Source organism: Anopheles nili, chromosome 2, assembly GCF_943737925.1.
Source record: "Anopheles nili chromosome 2, idAnoNiliSN_F5_01, whole genome shotgun sequence".
NCBI lineage: Eukaryota > Metazoa > Arthropoda > Insecta > Diptera > Culicidae > Anopheles > Anopheles nili.
In genome coordinates, this window is record NC_071291.1 from 75473971 (window position 1) to 75493372 (window position 19402).

Sequence of the window (19402 nt, forward strand, 5' to 3'; positions counted from 1 at the left end):
CTGCCGGAATATGGAAGATAGTGAAACGCGAAAGGGATGGGTGATGATGTAATTCGAGCCGCAGATTCCTTCCAGCACGTGATGTTTGTTTCCATCGCGTGCCCTACAAATGACGCACCACGTTAATTGGAAATTAAATGCGAAAGTTTGGCATTAAAAAATGCCTCCGTCGCTGAAAATCCTTCCTCCATGCTAGTGGTAATTGAATTTTCCCGCGAAGGATACAATCTTGCACACTTCAACGCTGACTTTTGGCCAAGAAGGGTACGTCAATGTTCTCATTCTGGTTTATCTTATCTGAAAACGGAGCAACGCAACATGGGTGAGTTTTCCGTTGAATTGATTTTCACACATGAATAAAACGCCACCAGCTTCACGGCGGTTGGGTTCTACGCAGCGAAGAGGCAAATTTCAAGCAAACTCGTTTATTTCGTCTGATAAACACCCTCATCAGCACAATAACTCCCTAGCGCGTGCCTGATCTCGAGCGACAGACAGAGCGTGAAGTCGGCTTGTCGTCCCAGCGGTCCGTGCAAGCGGAATCGATAGTTGATCGATCAAATCACTTCACTTCACGTGTCGTGTGAGCGGTGCAACGGCATTCACTTTCGACAGGACACCCGGCGCGTCCTTGCCGGTGATGTGATGCTGCCGGAATATTCATCAATCTCAATTCCACTCCATTTTTGTCTTCCTGAGCGCGCTGCGGGAGCTTCCTTGCGAGGCGTACCGGTGCTCAGTTTCACCTCACGTCGGCGTTTGGCAATGTCCTTTTTTGGGAGGACAAGCGGTGAAGGATGCGAGCATTCGTCTATTCAAATCGCTCACTCAATCGCCGCGTTAGGCGAGATTTTCTTCGACATTTTTTGTTTGTTTGATGGCGTCGCGGAATCTGAGATCTGTTAAGCCATTTGGCCGGCGTTTCCGGACGCATGCACGCGCGTTTGCTCTCTCGCACGTTATGCAAATGAGGTGACACCATTATCCGGCCCCGACGAGGTTGAAATGCCTGCAACCACTCCACACACACACGCTAGCGTGCGCGAGGACGGCTTCATTTCTCGGAGCTAAACGAGCGTAATCTTGCATTCAGAAGAAGCTTATCTTCATTTATCAAGTGCCGCTGGAGTTGATCTGGGGTGGGTGGTTGATGATAGTTGTCTGCCAGGAAAGCGGACGTGTGTCACCCGTGTGAGTTGGGGTGGGCAATCGCTGTAAGATGGATGGAGCTGTGGAATTCCAAAGCGTACGGATTCACCGTCAGCCACCGTCAAGGGCCCTCTGGCGGTGGGTGTCAAATTAAATTGACAGATCTGAAACGTTGAGTAAGTGTACGAGTGAATCGCTGGTTACTTCGATCATTTCGATGAATCCGCTCGATTGAGGTTATGTACCGGTTGATGTAACGAAAACCAGTTCTTCTAATAACGCTGCAAGATGTGATTGAAAGTATGTAACACGTTGAGAACAAGCAAATTCTCTTTCAAACAAATGAATGGTCTGCATTACGAAAGCTTGTCTGAAGCTCCACCCGATGCTGAACTCGAACGTGTGCAAACACCTCGTGACGCTGCATTGCCGGAAACAATGTTGTTGGGGTTTTTTTTAATTAAAACTACGTGAACCGTTCATTCCATTGCTTTAATTAATTTCCGTTGTACAATTATTGCGCCATTTATATTTCCCTGCCATGCCCAGAGAGCCTTTTCCCTTTTGCATTGCACACAAGTCAATTAACATGGCCGTTGTTTTGCCGATCCATCTCTCCCCGCAGTACGAACCGGTCTTCGATTCGAGCACGAGCGTGCGCTACCTGAACCACCTCATCCTGTACGAGTGCCAGGGGCTGTCGAAGGAGCTAGAGCTGCTGTCCCGCGAACGAGGCCAACCCTGCTTCCGGCTGCAACCGATGCACTGCAACACCGTCGTAGCTAATTGGGCTCGTGGATCCGACGTAAGTAGCCCTACAGTACACCATGGTGGTGTAGTCGAACCCGTACGACACCATCTCTCGGTTGACTTTTTCGTTCTATTTTAACGGGCCGCTCTGGGGGCCAACTGGTGAACGGAAGCCGTCGACCAGATTTTCACTGGAAACGGAAACGAAATGGAAAATGCGCACAAAATGAGCAGTCGGAAACAGCACGAACTGAAAGAAAGAAAGAAACTAGAAGCCGCAGTCGCCCTTTCCACGGGGCGCCTCGTGTCGTTTGTGTAGGTGACAAAAGTCACTCTCATTTTCCGCCCGCTAATTAACTAACGGTTACGCTTTTTTGTCGTCGCCTGATTTCCCGCCTGCTTTTTCCTTCGTTCTTTTCCTTCCGTGGAGAGTGTATTCCGCGGCTTCAGGAGCGTTGTCGAGTTCGACGGTTTACATCCCAACTGCTTGCGCCCTCGCTGCCACGTGAAGTTACGCCTTCTTGGGTGTAACAGGCGGAGACGGAGTGAGACGCTGGCGAAGGGACCCAATTGGCCTACCGTTCCGTTCTGTTGCCTGTGGAGGAGTGGGTGGTGGGGTGGGTGGGTGTCGGCAAGTTGAAAGACGTCCCACACAAAAACACCGATCGCGCGTGAGGCACCTGAGCCTGGGGATGAAAATGGAAAACATGAAAAGCCCCACTAGCTGGGCTGGGTGTTTTTTTTCTCTCGCTCTTCTTTCTCTTTAGAAGGACGTCTTTTCCTCGGTTGTACGGTAGGAAGGTAAAGAAGCACGAAACAACACAAAAAAAGGTGCGTAAAAACGACGGCACCCAATGCGAACGCCGGAAAGCAACTGATGCAGCAAAACATGAAAGAACATTCACGCACTGCTGGATCGGTGATTTTTCCGCTTCCGTTCGTGCGCGCCGCGTTAAAGAGCGTTTTGGTCTCGATTTTCCGCGCTACCCTCCCAGGGGGTTGAGGAAAAAAAAGGACGCCGAAACGTGCACCCCGCGACGGATGCTAATATTGGCCGATGCCCATCCAGGGTGCGGTTTTTGCGTTGTCGCGAAATTAGGTCACAACGGTGACGTCCCAACGACGTTGGAGGTCGGAGGATTTCTATATCGCAGGTTTTTGTTTTTGCGTGGGTTTTGTAAAACATATTTCCACCACGGTCTGCGAAACAACGTGATGATGGAAAATAAACAAATACCCTGACAAGCCCGGGGTAACAATGGCGTATACAAGGATAGTTAATGAAACTGCCAACAACACTGCTAACGCCCCCTGGTGGATAAACATACCTACTCGCACGGTCCACGTGCTAACGCTAACAGCATGCCATCGGAATGCCGAAATTCCTCCCAAAACTACCCCGAAACTGTGGGTGTAGATAGGGGTGGCTAAATAGTTTACCACCCCCGTGGAGTGCATGTTTGTTTGGCTTTTTTCGGCGTGTTTTATTTCCACCGAGGCAATGTTTACGTTTTGGCAAAACATTCTGCGAAACATATTACATATTTCGTGAGTAGATGTACTCTCGAAATCGTCACCGTTTTCTTTTTTTCGGCACAGCCGGACACCCATTTGTTTGCTCGATCATTCCGCTGCTCCTTTTGTTTTTTTTTGGTGGGCTGGTTGGTACAAAATTCATTTGTTAAAAGAGAATTGATGTCGACAGCGTTAAATGAGAGCAAAAACAGGAGCTTTTAGCTGGATTCCGCAGCGCGTTTGGAATTAGTTCCGGCGGGAGGTGCCTGCCTCGGATCCATCGGTCGGAAATTGTAAACATGTGCCCCGTGGACACGGAAAAGAAAACAACAGCCGAAGCCAAAACACACAACAAGCCTGCTGAAAAGATGAGAGAGAATTTGTTTTCATTAATTCATGTGCCTGCTTGCGTCATGCGGTTGGATTTCGATTGTGTGAGTGTTTTTTCCTTTCTCATTTGAAAAAAAGCGTGTAGAGCATTGTTTTCGTACAAAGTGGCTAAACATGCACAGTTAAAGCCATCTGTTACGTTTGTCCCGTTGAACGCTTTTCCGCCGCCATTGCGCTGAGCTTTAACCAAAACTCACCCAAGCAACGTCCGACTGCACGCAAACAGGCGTCTCGAAATGGGCATAACTGGTGCGAACCCCCCTTAAGGACGACGACGGAGGACAAAAGACGCGAAAACAAATCGACAATTGGTTTGATTGAATTTGTGCCGCTTAGTGCTGGGTGGAAGGCAACAAAAGGAACTGGTCGGTGGGAAGTGGGGGCTAGAAAACCCGAAAAGCGGAACAAAAACCAACCAACCAACGAACGTCGCCCGTTGTGTGTTGCGAGCTTTTTCGATTTCTTCACAACCGCGGCTCCTTGGAAGGCGTCGATTGGTCGCAACGGTTCGCAGGGATTTCCCGGTAACGCCACCAGGACGATGGAGGCGCACCGGTGTGAGCAGACGAATAAATTAAATTACACGATAGAATAAATTTGCCAATTGCCAATTCAATTTGAATGTGATGGAATGTAATGAATTTCGCGTTCGTGTTCGCGGGTACCGCCGCTTTTCGGGCACCGTCACCACGATGGGGCGGAAAAATGGCCGCTTGCGTGTGGGGGAGGTTCAAATCAGACACCTGGCGCTCCGAGCAGCTCGACGCAGGTGAACCGCGAGATTCGTTTAGTCACGTTCCGAAAGGGTGTGTGTAATTTATCGCACTATTCGCAGCACTAGTAGTTTTCGCCGCCCCGAATCCGCGCGGTTTATGATGCGAACCGGCGCCGAAGCCAGTCGCTGGTGTCTCGTTTGGAGTGGCGCGTCTTCGAAGTCATGGACGCATGTGAAAACGACAGGGCGAAATGAGGATGGCGTGACTTTTACGACGCTGACGCCACGGTGTGTTCGGTGAGGCGAACGAACGAACAAGCGTTATTACGGAGCATTGTTCCATTCGGTTTATGGGGCTGGAATTGGCACTAGGAATAGTGGAGCTGTGGAGCGTTGTCATAAAACGCTCCCCATCCATGTGTGCGAACTCATTTTGTACGGGCGCGTGTGTTTACTTGTGGAGTTGGCAATAAAAACCCCTTTCCAGGGGATCCTCGTTTGGATCTAAATAGCACTAAGTAATGGTGCTCCCGGATTTTGGAGAAGCGGTTCCTTAAAATAAACGAGATCGTTGTAGAGACGCTCTCGCACCCGGCGATTTCTCATGCGAATGTGTCCGCTTGTTGCAGGGTTTCACCTTCCCTCCGGAGGCCGGGTATCCGCTTGAGTCACACCAGGCCACATACTACATGCTGGAGACGCACTACAACTATCCGGACTACACGTACGACTTTTCGCTCTTCTACCGGAAGAACCTCAACGAGCAGCAGCGAAATATAGGTGTTCGGTCGCGCGAAGACGCTGTCGAATCGCCACCACCGTTAGAGAGCGACCCGCGTTCAAACACCGATGAGGATAGCCTCGGAGAGGACGATGATGTGGCCGCAATGGAGCAGCAGATGGTGGACAATTCGGGCCTGAAGCTGTACTATACACATCGATTGCGACAGCACGACGCCGGTGTCCTGTCGGTGGGACTCGACCCGAACTGGCGGCACATTATTCCACCTCGGCAAGAAAAGGTGGTCTCACAGGGCCACTGCATCGGGTCATGTACGGCGCGGGCTTTCCCACGCGAAGGCATCAACATCTTCGCCGCCATGAGTCGGACGCACCTGATCGGCCGACAGGTGAAACTACGTCAGGTACGGAAGGTCCCTTTTCTCGAGAGATCGCCCTGAAAGCCTGAAGAACTTTCACGACTTTAAACTCTCGCTGTTGCCTCTTTTCTAGGTTCGAGGCAACACCGAGCTTCAGCCGATTATGCGCGACACCAACATCGACCCGAGCTACCAGGACTACCGGCGGCTGGCGGTTCCGGCCCGGGTTCTCCCGGGTGACAGCCTCGTCGCGGAATGTATCTATGACAGCTCGTCCCGCAAATCCATCACGCTTGGTAAGTGAACCGTGTCGCCTGTCACACGCTACTGCCGGTGAAGGTGGCGCCCTCTCGTGGTAGACTGTAGGGAGATGTCTTTTTTTCGTTTTCGTTTTCTCTGCGCAAGATGGAATCGGTCGTGGTCCAAGATGGTCTGAAGGACCTTCCCGAGGGACCCAACTGGTGGGGTGGTTTTGAAAAGGTCTTGTCGCCTCTAACGTGCCTTTGCCCGTTCCTTTCCCACAGGTGGCATGACGACCCGGGAGGAAATCTGTCTCATCCTGACGCTGTACTACCCTCGTCAGCGGGAACTGACATCGTGCCACTCGCTGCCGAGTCTGCCGACTGTTCTTCATTCGCTCGGTATCGAGGAGCTAGCCTCGTAAGTATAACCATCGGGGCGTTTTCAGCTGTTTTTCCGTCGACTTCGTTTAAGCAAAAATATGGCCGCTATCGTTTCTGGTGCTGGGAAGGCGAGAAGCCAAGGCCTCGTCATTCCGTGGGTGTGAAGATTTACTGAAGCCACCCCAAATGATAGCTCTTTGCAGCGATTTAAAGTGTGCGCCGTTAATGAAAGCCTGTCTACCTGTGAGTGGGCTTTTCTAGCACCGCTCGATCATCGTTATGCTTTCGGTATTAAAATTTGACGAACGGCCCATCCAACGCCCCGTGACGGCGTGCTTCCGTTCAGATAAAACGGCCACAGTGTGACCATAAAAACAGCCCACGGGAAAACGCGCCGAGCATAATAAAAACCCCTTTGTGAGCGCGTGGGATTTGGTGTTTAATTTGGCTTCTCGGTCCCAGCTGGTGCGTCGGAAAAGTTCGGCGCAAAATGAAAGCCGAGTCACCTTAAAGGCTTCCACGTGCTGAACGCAGCTTGAACACGCGCCCGAAGAGCACCCGAGTGGAATGGAATATTCCCGGCTTTGGTGAATGATAATTTGGGCCCATCGCTGACACGATAGTATCGGTTTTCGGGAGCCCATTCGATGGGGTTGGCCATCGAGCACGTGAGCGGAATGCCTTCGAAACCGGAACTCGACCCGATCGAGCGGAAACCCGACCACCGCATCGATTATCGTATCCTGCCCAAGCGGCCGGTGTAACGAAGCAACCTAATGAGTATTATCGAGCCTTCGAGGGACTGCGTTTAGTAGCGCCCACGCAGTGCTTCCACTGCCAAACATCCTCAACATCCCCGTTGGGGATCCTCCGCAGGCGTCCGCGGAAGCAGAAAAAAATAATCGGGAAAACCGTTTTCCCGTTATTTTTTTTGTTTGTTCTTTGACGGCGGCCTCGCTTTCGGAGTCTCATTTCCGTCGCCACAAAACAATCGACCGCAAGCTCGACCACCGAGCGACCGGGTGTCGGAAAAGTATGAAAATTGTGTGACGATAAAAGAAAATTCCTTTCGCACTCCCATGCGTCCCAGCAAACCGGGTGAGTGGGAGTTTGCCGGCGGAATGTGTTCGCCACCGACGTCCACTAGTGAGGATTTTTGAAGTAATTTTTGTTTTCACTCCTGCGCTAGAGCTTCCGTCGATTGAAAGTAGGGATTTTTCGTTTTTTTTTAAATTCCACGCGTTTTGTTATGCCTCCCCAGGAGACAATCCAGCCGAGAGTCCGAGCGGAGTGGTCTGTTTGTAAGGGTTCGAATGAATGAGTCGATTCCATTGTGTGAGGGCTGCCGAAAATTTTTCGTCCTTTTTTACCGTTTTCTACCAAAGGACTGACGCGTTTTCCTTTAAACTCCGGTCACTTTGTCCCATGGGCCGGTCGGAAAATTTTGTATTTTTTTGCTCCACGGTCCAGCTTCAGAGACCGCTTTTCCATAGCCAGCTGAGGCCATCCTCGTCCAAGGGCAACCTTTTTCGGGATGGTTTCTTTGCTGCTAAAGGACAACCCAAAGCCCAAAAGGAGCGCGAAAGTAACATAAAAAATAGCAACTTACCTTCTGTAGCCCCAACGGACGCGACTCTGTTTCGTCACCTGCCGGGTGGAATTTGTTCGTTTGAAGCACCCGAAACGGAAGCATTCTTCATTGGGCGCTCTCGAACAGGAAAATGAAACTCCTGCAAAAGGGCCGCACCGGTTTGTTTCAATGTGTTTCAGTTCGCATTTATATTCTGCTTTTCCTCTTTGTAGTAGAATGAACCTCCCAAGCGCACTGATGGATTCTTATTGAATGTAAAAAAAGAAAACAGCGGCCAAAGAACGGCGAGGATCGTTTTGCACAGGGAAATAGAAAAATCTCATTAAATTTTAATGATAGCGCTCCTTCGGAGGACCTTTTCTGCCTTCTTCTGACGCCTGCATTTTCACCCTGCCCCTGATGATGAAGGTGCCGATTTTTCCATGCCCAAAAGTCGGTGTTCCGCGTGGCAGGTTCCGCGACCATTGCAGTGACCGAAACGCAAAACCACCACTGCATCCATCGTACCGGGTCGCGAAGAGATACAATTATTAATTTTTTCAAACGACATTTTATCTCCATGCCTTTACTGGTGTCATTTGAGCGGTGTGACAGAGCGTCGATGTTTTATTTTTTTCATTCGTTCACCAAACGCAAAATAAAACCCCGTCCCGTGCAGGATGCAGGTGACGAGCGATGGCACAAAAGAAACCTCCCCAGTGGCACCCGTTGGCGAAAGGACGCAAAACAACCCATTCCCGGGCACGGGAAATAAAACATTCAAGCTTCAGCCCGGGCACAAGCATCCAGCAAGGGCTCGCGGAAACAACGATGCCAGGATGGCAATGTTCGCCTCGTCAAAGGAACCGCGTCGAATCGGTCGCGGAACACTCGCCCACAAAGCACAAGCAAACCGGGAAACTTATCTTGTTTATAGTTCTGCGGGCGGTGTCAACCGCAATGGCGAAGGCCACCTCGCGGCCTGGCCTTTTAGCAATGAAAGAAAAGCGGCCGCGATGTGCATTGTCCTGCGGACCCGGACTTTTCGCGAAATGAGCCATGAACGTCATTAAATTTGATGCAAACACCGGGCCGGGTCTCGTTTTTTGCAATCTCCCACAATCAGATACATCAAATTCTGCTTTTCGCGGTCCGTGGGCCTTTTTTATCTTTATGGCGCTTAAATAAATGCATTGTGCGGCAAAAGGGCGAGCGAGACAACAAAAATAACCCTCCCACGACACTGAGTCTGGAGTGAAAATGATGAAAAATTATACCGGAATAAAAGCGTCGCTGCTCACAGCCGTAATGAAATTTTCATTATTTCAGCTTATTTTGCTGGGCACGGAGTGAGCGAGAAACCGTGCTAAATAAATACCCGCGCGAGCTCACTCGTGACCAAGCTGCGTGACTGTTTTAAAATGATGAATTTCTACCACCGCCAAGGTCCACTGCTGAGGCTGTAATTAAGGTCCATAGTGGTCAGAGTGCGCACACGCCCGAGTGTATTTATCATAATTGGAAAATGGAAATCAATAAATCGGTGTCAGAAAGTTGCCCACTTCCGAGCTCATCCGTCATTCGAGAAGCGACGCTCAACTGGCCCTCCGATCCGATTGTGGTTGGGAAAAGAAAACACAACCCAGAGATAGGAGCGATGAGAAGACAAACGACGCTCTATACGGACGGTGGCCACAAATTGCACCCAGAGATGGTGCGGGATGCGAATAAGATGGTGAAATAATTGCGAACAGCCGGAACAACAAAAAAATCGTACGCCAGAATGATATATTAAAGTCGCCAACGTCGGCAGCGTTGGAGTATCGTTGATAGGGGAGATGGTGAAAATTCATGAGAAAATATTTATCTTTTTCTTCCGTCCATTCTCCGGGGCCAAAGCACCAAAGGAATTCAAACGAGAGCGAGTCTGTAGAAAAAAAACCCTTCCCTTAATAACGATAGTTTTCGGATCCACCATCCGGGACAAAGGATTCCGACGTCCCGACGGCAACGGAAAACTGTACCTTCGGAATGTTTGCGATGCTGCATTGTAGCCGGGAAGGTTGGAACTTTTACGAAAGCAGAAAACCGTGGCGCTAATAAAAACATTAAACACATACCTCCCCAGGGTGCCCGCTCGATTGTTACGTCCTCGAGGTGCGTACTGGCTGCTCGTTAGGGAAGCGAGAAAATCGGCCATCGGACATTCTCGGGAGCTCGCGCGCACTCGTGCGAGCATGGGAAGGCACAGCATAATTTGCACCTGAGAACTTTCGCCTGCTCGTATTATTTATCATGCGGATCATGCGGTTTTCCTGGGCCCCTTTTTTTGTTGCTGCTTATGGGAAAAGGGCTCGCAAATGCACAGGCGCTAAGAACGCAAGGGTAAGCATCCTGAAGGAGAAGCAAAAAAAACCCACCCACTTGTGTCGTAAAAATAGTTCGAGGGTTCACTGCGAGGCATCAGCTGCAAGACGCCAGGCCCTTCGTTTAGCAAAACGAACGAGATTTGCACCGGAAATCCACCGACCGTCCGCCGGGAGTTCCGTCGGCTCGGATTAAGCCCGCCTTGTTCTACCATCAATAACGACAATGTCCTCGGATCAACGCTGGGTTGAAGAGCGATGAGAGGGGTGCAAAAAACACCATTAAACATACACACACACACACACACAGCCCTCGTGGGGTTCGCTTCTAATGCATCTTTCGTGTAAGGAGGCCGTCTTGAGCGAATTGGATAAGACAAGACCTGCCAGGCTAGGCCAGGTGACAACACGACCCTTAACACCGATCGCAAAGCCCGTCTTAATGCGGCCGTTACGTTGATGGTTTTCGAATTAAATGGCGGTGGGGTCGTAAAAAACCATCCCCCTGTTCGTTGGGGAGGTAAGTGAGAAGTGATTTTAATTAATACATTCAAATCTCAAAGGTTACGCCGTGTGGCTGCGTGGTTCGCCCAGGCGTTCGAGTTTGATTATACGCGCCCACCGGTTGGTTGGGTCGGTGAAAAGTTTAATCCTTTCTGCAAGCTATAACTCTGCCAACGAGCCCGGATTCAGGGCATTAAGGGGATTGAAATACTTCCCATCCAAAGGGAAAGCAGACGATTCACAGACTGGGGAGAAAGTTTGCACCACGATGAGTTAATGAGCGAGTTCACCTTTGGCGTCACGTGCACAGGACTTGCGGTCAAAGTGTTCGTTCGCGGTGAGGTGCACCGACAACAGCAGCAAAAAAGCAACAAACACACCAAGCGACGAGTGAAGTGAAAGTAATGCAAAAAGACAGCCGCCCCTTCCTAAAGAACTTACTCCCCATCAGTCCCTGCGGAATGGCGCTTGCAGTAGTTCAAATATCCGCGCTTAGGGGTGCTGGCATTCCCGCGCGCTTAGCGTAAATCTCATTCCGAAAAGTGCGCGAAAAGTGGGTAATGAATTACTTTCTCCCGACGCTTACCCTCCCATCGCTAATCCGCTTGCAAGGGCCATTGGTGGTGGTAGTGGTGATGGAATTTTCTCTACGAAAAGGACGAGGATTCGAAGCAGCGACGGTCTGCGGACGACAGGCTGGAAGAAATGGGTTTTCGGCGAGCACTTTTCGCGCCCCTTCGAGAACGCACAAACGGTACCGGCGGAGTATGTTTGATCTCGCGCAACGAATGTAATAAATTACTTTCGAAATAATATATATAAATACGATTCGCCATCACCGCGAACGGTTGCGAAGTTCTCCCACGATTCTTCACAAACGGCACATTCGGGCTGCGTGCGATTGCAATATGGCGCGTTCTTCCGTGTTTTTAAAACCTCCCCACAGCGGCGCTTCACAGAAACGGTCAACTTCCCCACCCGATGGGTGGGATTTTTCTTCAGAAGCATCCCAACGTAACCAATGGCTCCATCACGACCCGCCATACGACCAGGCGCCAGGAGCGAACGAGAGCGAAAAGGTTCAAAACCATTAACCACTTAAATTTATTGCCGAAAAACATAATTCTTCCGAGCGATTACGGTGGCGAAATAAATTAAGTAACGGTAACGGACGGGTTTTCCGGCCTCCCGACAGTACGCTCCCCACCAGGGACGATGGAAAATCATTTCTTTCGCCCTCGAAACGCCTTTCTGAACGATATTAACACGCCGGCAGTACGTTGCGGTGCGAGAAATTGCGAAGTGGGCCCGTTTGGGGTTGTTTTGTTTCCGGGTTGTTTGGGGAAAAACTTCCCATACGCCTCGCTTTCCACCGGTGACGTTTGGCTATTAATCTGGGGGCGTTGGTGGGAGCACAGAAAAATGGATTTCTCATCTGGTCGAGGCAGCGTTCTCGAGCGGCTTGCTAATTGAGCTGGAAGATTGTGTGGTAAAAAATGGGCTCCATCATGAAGGAGATTGATTTTCCTTCAAGACGTGTACAAATGTCCGATTGCTAGCGCGGAATTACATGCGCAATGTTCGCGAAATTCGACGCTTCTTGCGGCCATCCGAGCCCAACTAAACTGTTGACGACGTGAGTGGCGTTGAGCCATGCTCACCACATCCGAACGCGTTTGTGTGTGTTCGGTCACAGGGTTGCTTTTAGGGTCGCGTCCTAAACCACTAACAGGTCGGCAACGGATTTTACATGCCCTGACCAGGGAACCGACCGAAGCTTGTGCACCTGACTGAAAAAAAAAACCAAACCTGTTCGACCAAAAACCGCGTCCATTAGCGGGAACCAGCGAACCCACCGAAGGATCCGGTGCCAAACCCGGTGCCGGAAAATTCACAAACCGCAAACTGTCCGAACCACTGACCGGGACGTCGAGAGGCTCGAACGAAATCCATAGGTTATCGGGTCTATCGAACCGCTTCGACTGGGAAAACGTACGCGGACCTCGGTTTTTTGGGAAAACGGGGTGGGAAAATGTTTCTAAATTTATTCCAATAGCAACGGGCCACGTGGAGGCGCCTTCAAAATATCTATATCGTCGTTCCCACCGCTTATGTGGTTTCTGTTTTCTGCTTCTCGTTTCAGCGGTACCAATCCGGTCGTGATAGCCTCACCGGCGGAACTGGCCGGAATGACGCTCGAGCGCCGTCTAACATCCTACGACTGGGAGAACCAGTTCGAGAGCTTCCAGGACGCGACCAGGCAGGGTTCCTTCAAGCCACTCTGCTGGACGCCAACCAACACGATGCTACCGGTAAGCGAACGAGTGTGGGTTTTTGTGTTTTTGGGGAAATTTTTCACAGCCTCCAGGACAGCACTCGGCCGGAAGTTGTTTCAATTGACGACCATCGGTAGTGGCTTACAGCATACCAACGAAGGAATGGACCACGTTCCAGCACCTGCCTGGAGAGGCAACCGGGTCCTTAAACCCTTTTCTGCACATGACAGCTTATGATGGGTTCGAGAGCGTGCGAGTTGAAGGCCCCAGTACCGAGTAGAACGACCCAACTCACCATCTTCTGGCCTCAACATCGGTGGTGTCATTTCGACTCCCAAAAACTAGCCCTTGCCGATTCGATTCACCCTTGCAAATGGGTTGGGAAATAAAACTTTTAAATAAGCCCTCCGAAAATGATAATGATAACATATAATTCCCCGATGGGGCATTTCCTCATTCGACTGCGGCGAGGGTTTGCTTTTTTTCTTACTTTTCTCACTCCATTACGGTGGTGAAGCCTACCGAAGAGGGTGTGTGTTTGCGTGTGGAAAACTATGCAGAAATTATGTGGCCCAACACATAGGCGGACGTGTGTGAGTGTGAGTTGCGGGCGAAAAAAGGCCCACTGAGGGGTGAGTAACGGAGAAAAGGATCAACGTAGGACTATCAACACGTGTGCGCACATGCCGATTTCGGTGGGATTTCTTGCCGTACCGAAACACGAAGTGTGGCCGCCTTTTGGGATGTCGGATATATATTTATTTTTTTCTTTTTTAACTTTTCTTCTCCCATCTGCCTGCTCTTAATCCGCCACGGCTTTCGGCGTAGGGAGAAACTTCAATCCACTACCTCACTTTCCTCCATTGCGCATTAGTTTCGTTTTGCAAATGAAGGAAAATCCCTACGAGTCCCGCGGGAGCCCGACAGCGAACCCGGGTCGGGTCGGGTCTAATTCCGGGCGACGGATTTAGCAAGTGAAATAAATGGGCTTACGCTTTGGGCACTGGGGAAAGTGTGCTAGTCTCGGACTGGCAGTGGGTGTGGGTGTTAGTTTTCGAGAAGAAAAAAACACGTACACACTAAGAAGCTAAAACGCCACCCTCGGAAAATTCCAACGCCTGTCGAGGGGCAATTGGTGATGCAACGACCGGAAGCGCCACTCGTGTCATTACGGAAAACTCGGCAAATGTAAGCACGACACGACAATGTCACTGAGCGGGTTGAATAAACAGGAAATATCCATGCGTCCTGGGAAGGATTTTGCAAAAAACTCAAACATCAAAGCAAACCTGAACGCCTGAAGATATGCAATCTGTAAACAGGACTGCTTGTAAAAGCGAAAAACCCAGCTGCATTCCCAACTATATAACATTTTGCGTGACATTCTTCCGCCGCCACGCCCGTTCATCAGTTGTCCTGGATCTCGTTGGGCTGCTGAGGAGCGGTATTTGTTCGCAAACTCGCTAAATGTACGCTTCTGAGAGCGCGCTAATGAGAGGCAAACCGGCGTACCGGCGTGTGGCATTGTCTCCCGATGGAGGAATTCGTCGCCCGGGAATGACAACGGCAACTCGAATGTAGCAAACATCAAAGGACATTACTATGGTGCGTCGAGTATGATAACGTATCCTTCCGCACTCGCTCACTCCTGTGTGCGAGTGCAATTTTTACTCGCCGGATTCCGATGCACTTGACTGCGAATGCACCTGCATGAGTGAGTTACTCGTTTTTTTTGGTACAGGACGGAACAGCTCGTGCACTTAAACTGGTTTCCTCGATTACAAGATCCACCGGTGGGTGTGTGGGTATTGTTCAAGGGATGATATTTTGTTTTCTGCAAGGACAGGAGATGTGCTCTTTTCTTTTTTTTTTGTTCAAGTCAAGCCAAGGTAAGCACCTTCCGCACTTCAGACTCATCCGCCCCAAATGTCAAGAAAGGCGGCCAACATCAAAGCGTTTTGGTGGAATTGAAAAATTGCCTGTCGCATGATACGGTCTACCGAACCGGCGCCAGGGATGTGCTTGTGTGCCTTTGTTTCGGCAAGGAAGACAAGCAACCGCGCAAGGACACTTCATCACGCGCCCGTGTTGTATCCACATGAACGTGAAGATTTTCGAACGCCGAGTAGCTTTTCCGAGCCGGCTCTATTGATGGGCTATTTTTCAAAAGGAACATTATCACAAGCGACATCACTAGAGATGGGTTTGATACGATTGATATTCCCTGCCCAATGGAGCACTCACACTCCTTCCCATAATTACGACCATAGCACTACTTTTCTGGCGAATTAATCCTCACAAACCGGCCGACAGACGGGTTCGCATCTGTGAACGCCAGCCCAGTTTGCTCGACTGCGACGACCCATTGAGCGAATAAAATCGATGATTCGTGCGAATGAAAAGGAACCTACTCCCGTGCTCGACAGGATGCAAATCTTGCACACAGCAAGCGAACGGGAAAAGCACGGGAAGACGATCCTTAGACTTCGTCGTTATCATCATCGTCACTGGCGTCGTCGTCGTCGTCGTCGTCGTCGTCGTCGTTGAGAGATATCCTTTTTCGTCGACGGTTCTTTTTGAAACCCTTTCACCCAGCCGTGGTGCTCGGCTGTGGCCTCTCGTCGGTTCCCAGCCCGCTGTAGAGCTCGCTTCTCAAACCCCTCAACGGGGCGCTATTATTCTCGATATGTTGTAATGTCGGCATCCCTTTGATGTTTGTTTCAAAAGCACTCGCGCGCGCACTCCTCCACTCTTTTGTTGTCGGCCTCCCGGCAAAGGGGCGATGTGTGCGTTCGAACGGGGAAGGCTGGTGGGTTTTCTTTTCAACCAGACTTCGCTGGAGGGTGGATGATGGTCGAGACATTTTTTAAGTATCCCTTCCCAACCGGGTTCCCTTCGTGGTGAGGCATTTTTTACATCGCCTGGCCTCGCCGGCTCACTCGAGCCCGGACTTCAGAGGCCGAGTTTGGGTGGTGCTCCTAATACACTGGTCCGTCGTGAATGGATCATTGGACGCAAGGGAGAATGAGAAAGCAAGAGAGTGACAAGGAGACGAAACAAATGAACGTCCTGGGTGTGACGCGCGGGAAAACACGTAAGAAAAACACTTGCGAAACGGGAACTACATCATAGACCGTCAGTGCTGCTATTGGTGTAGGAGGAGAACTAGAGAGCGCAGTGAGTACTGGCGCTTGAAGTGCTCTGGTGTACCCCTCCGGGCAGGGTGGTTTCTAGTGCAATGTACTTCTGGCGCACGACCAGGACGAGATCAACCGAGAAAAGAGGAACGCAATGGAGCGTCACCATTTGATGGTAATGATTAGTGCGACGATCCACCGACGACGCATGAAAAGGACGCCGAACCTGTGACCCATTATGCCATCATCGTCAGGATGGGTGCCTGGTCACGAATCGGCCAGCGGATCGTCGAGATGACGAATCAATTCAGCCTCTTTTCGACTCGCAGCATGCAAACAGGGCAGAAACAGGGACGCCATTTCGTAAATAATCCGATCGAGGCCTGGCACACGGCCCAGAGAGTTCTTCCACTCGGTTTATGAATATTACATGGTTTAATTTTTTTTTCTACGCTTCTTCATTTACCTACCCACCTTCTCGGCTTGTCGCGTACTGCACCAATTCAACCATTTATGGTGCAAGTGAAGCATTTCGGGCTAGGGGGACGGCTTCAAACGGAATAATTGAGACGCAAAAGTTTGTTTTCTTTCCCGTCCCGCCACACAACCGACGGGACGGTTTGCATTCAGCGGCACTTTTCATATTTCTTAAGCGACCCTCGTTTACATGCTACCCTGGCCAGCGGACAGCAACATCCTGGTGGTGGCTGCGACGCCGTTGGGAGTCTGAGAAACTACAACATCGCAACCTCCCGGGGACGAAAATTACGTGGACGTCGACGACGACGCTGGCGCTCGAAGTGGAGCTCGTTAAGAAGTTTCTGCATTTGAAGCGGTCGATTTTTGCTACTTCACCATCGCCGCCATGTAATGAGGCTGTCGTGGTGGAAACTTTCCCATTTGCTAGCCGACCACGGCCCCCTGTCGGGTCTAGTGCATTTGTGCCTTCCGGGGGGTTGAGCTTGGATCAGCAGCAGCAGAAGCAGCATCAGACGTTTAGAGTTAATTCTGCCTTAAATGCCAATTATTCTGCCGAATGGCAGCGAGTGAGCTAGAAGAGCTGCATCAGAATGAAGAGTCCCTCAATTCTTCGTTTGTTTGCGATCATCGCAAGTGCTGGCGCATTCCGGTGCAATACGGTGAAAGCGTAAGGACACTGTAATTTCCCAGTCTCTTTTCGTTAGGAGATGTTTTTGTTTTCTTTTATCGCTACCCTAGTGCCTAAGGGAAGAATAGTCCACTGCAAATGGCGCTGGTAATTGGTATGTGGTTACAAGCACACCGGAGCGATTCCGATACCGACCTTCCGATGATCTTCAAGATGTGCCACACCGCATCCGTACGGTTTGATGCATAGCCGAGCTCGACTCGTACGAAGCTAGCCCTAAAAACGCAACATCCAATTCCGACCGCAAATGAAAAGTGCACGATGCAACTTTCTTCCCGCTCCTGTCCGGCCACTGGCTGTGCGCCCTTTCGGATGTGTCTTGAGAGTAACGAATTGGAACAAATGACCAGAACGTTGCCGTGTTTTATCTGAACACGCTGCCCCGGGGTTCGCCCTCTCGGGTGAGGCAACATTCGGTTGCTTATTTGCGGTGCGTTCTTACATTTTTTGTTGCTCCCTTTTTCCTTCCAATGGTGTGGCGAGCACGATATGAGTGGGTATCATTTTCCAACGGAAGGACTCGGCCAATAACGGCCACCCAGAACCACACAGAGGCCAGCGTATCCTTGCTCCCTCGACACACCGATGGTGGCGATTGGGGAACCGAATAGTGCAACCGAAACATTTAAACAGTAAAGTGGGTTTTACTCGACGTGCGGGACGTGATGAAATTTTCAATTTGAAAACATTTACCGTACCGACGCCGGCACGGTGTGAGTGTGGTTGTTCGCTCTTGTTCTCTAGCGATTTTTCATGCCGTGTGGTTTGTTCGTTTTCTTTTTTTTTATTTTCACCCCCAGGGCATCGAGGCGGAAGCCTTTGGTAGCAACATCACGCGTTCCTGGAAACCGGTGGACAAGTGCCGGAGCGTGCACACGAACCTAGTCACCGAGACCGGCCCGAACATGATCGACATGCCAGCGATGGACGATCACGAGTCGACGAACATGATCGATATCGACCTGAAAGCGAAGATGTCCCGGAGCGGCCAGCAGACACCACCTACGACCAACCACCGGCAGGTGGGCCGCAGTTCAGGCTCCGTGCCCGTCCTGGATTCGATTCTTGCGCTCACGATGGCCACCATCCTTGGGCGTTCGCTGCAGTAAGCAGCGACGAGTGAACCGAGTTTCCCGAAAGCAATAAATACTCCAATAAATACTCCTGGCGTACTTCGCTCCCGATGGCGATGCAAAGGAGACACCGAACCCGCACCGGATGCTCATTAAATCTGCGCGAAAGGAAACAATATCGCCGGCGGGCGATCAGACTCCCCGAACGGCAACGAACGGGCGCGCTCTTATCTGTAAATATGTCATGTATCAAACACGCGGGCGAATCGATAGCGTCACGTACGCGCTACGAGCGTCAAGAGCCGGGAGCCATTTGTAAAATAAAAGTAATAATAAAAGCAACACACAGCAAACTACAATCTCTAGCGCACGAGCATGTATATACTATCATTGGATGTAAAACCGACCTAATAGCACTTTAGGAGTACGCGAGTTGGTTCTGCGAATCGCTAAAGGACTGAGGTCCTTTTCACCCGGCAGTGGTTTAATTTCAAAAGAACGTTTCTTCAAAAGAACTGCTTCTGTTAGGTATCGATGTATCGTTTCGTTCACGTAGCTAAACCAAAATCAGATTACCAAATCGATTGTGCAGAGGGATGTAGAAGGGGCCACAATCATACCAACTATCCACTCAGACGATGGCAAAGGTGCACGTTTGTATTGCGAAAGAAATGCGCGAGAGGGCATGTGTATAATGTCAAAACTAATAAAAACCAAAATAAAAACAAAATGAGATTACGGAATAAAATATATGGAAACGACAAAGATGAGTTAATGTTTTCTTAATGTAATGTTAATGTAATGGGAGCAGCCATAATGACCTTAATATCATCCGTTTATAGCGTATCGTAGCAGGCGATGCGTCCGGATTCGATGGAGTTCCCTCGCACCTTTTATAATAAACGGCTCAGTAGCTGTTCGTCCAGTTGGATGGTGATTATTTTGCAGCAGATTTAACCAAGTTGACGACGGTCTGGCTCCTGCGCAACGGTGAGTAATCACATCGGATTCGTTTCCCTTCAATGGCAACCCGATGGTGCGTCGGAAAAACGCCGGCCCTACCACA

General features: G+C 50.3%; 1 protein-coding gene across 1 annotated transcript in view; it reads left to right on the forward strand.

Moving 5' to 3' along the window:
* LOC128720645 (MOXD1 homolog 2-like) overlaps positions 1-19092 on the forward strand; it is a 38059-nt gene extending 18967 nt beyond the window's left edge. Inside the window, exons 4-9 of the mRNA XM_053814324.1 lie at positions 1775-1954; positions 5149-5664; positions 5753-5915; positions 6144-6279; positions 12826-12994; positions 18064-19092. Of these exons, the coding sequence (XP_053670299.1) occupies positions 1775-1954; positions 5149-5664; positions 5753-5915; positions 6144-6279; positions 12826-12994; positions 18064-18372 (1473 nt within the window). The 3' untranslated portion in view covers positions 18373-19092. The remainder of the gene's footprint in view (positions 1-1774; positions 1955-5148; positions 5665-5752; positions 5916-6143; positions 6280-12825; positions 12995-18063) is intronic.
* Positions 19093-19402: the final 310 nt, after the last annotated feature.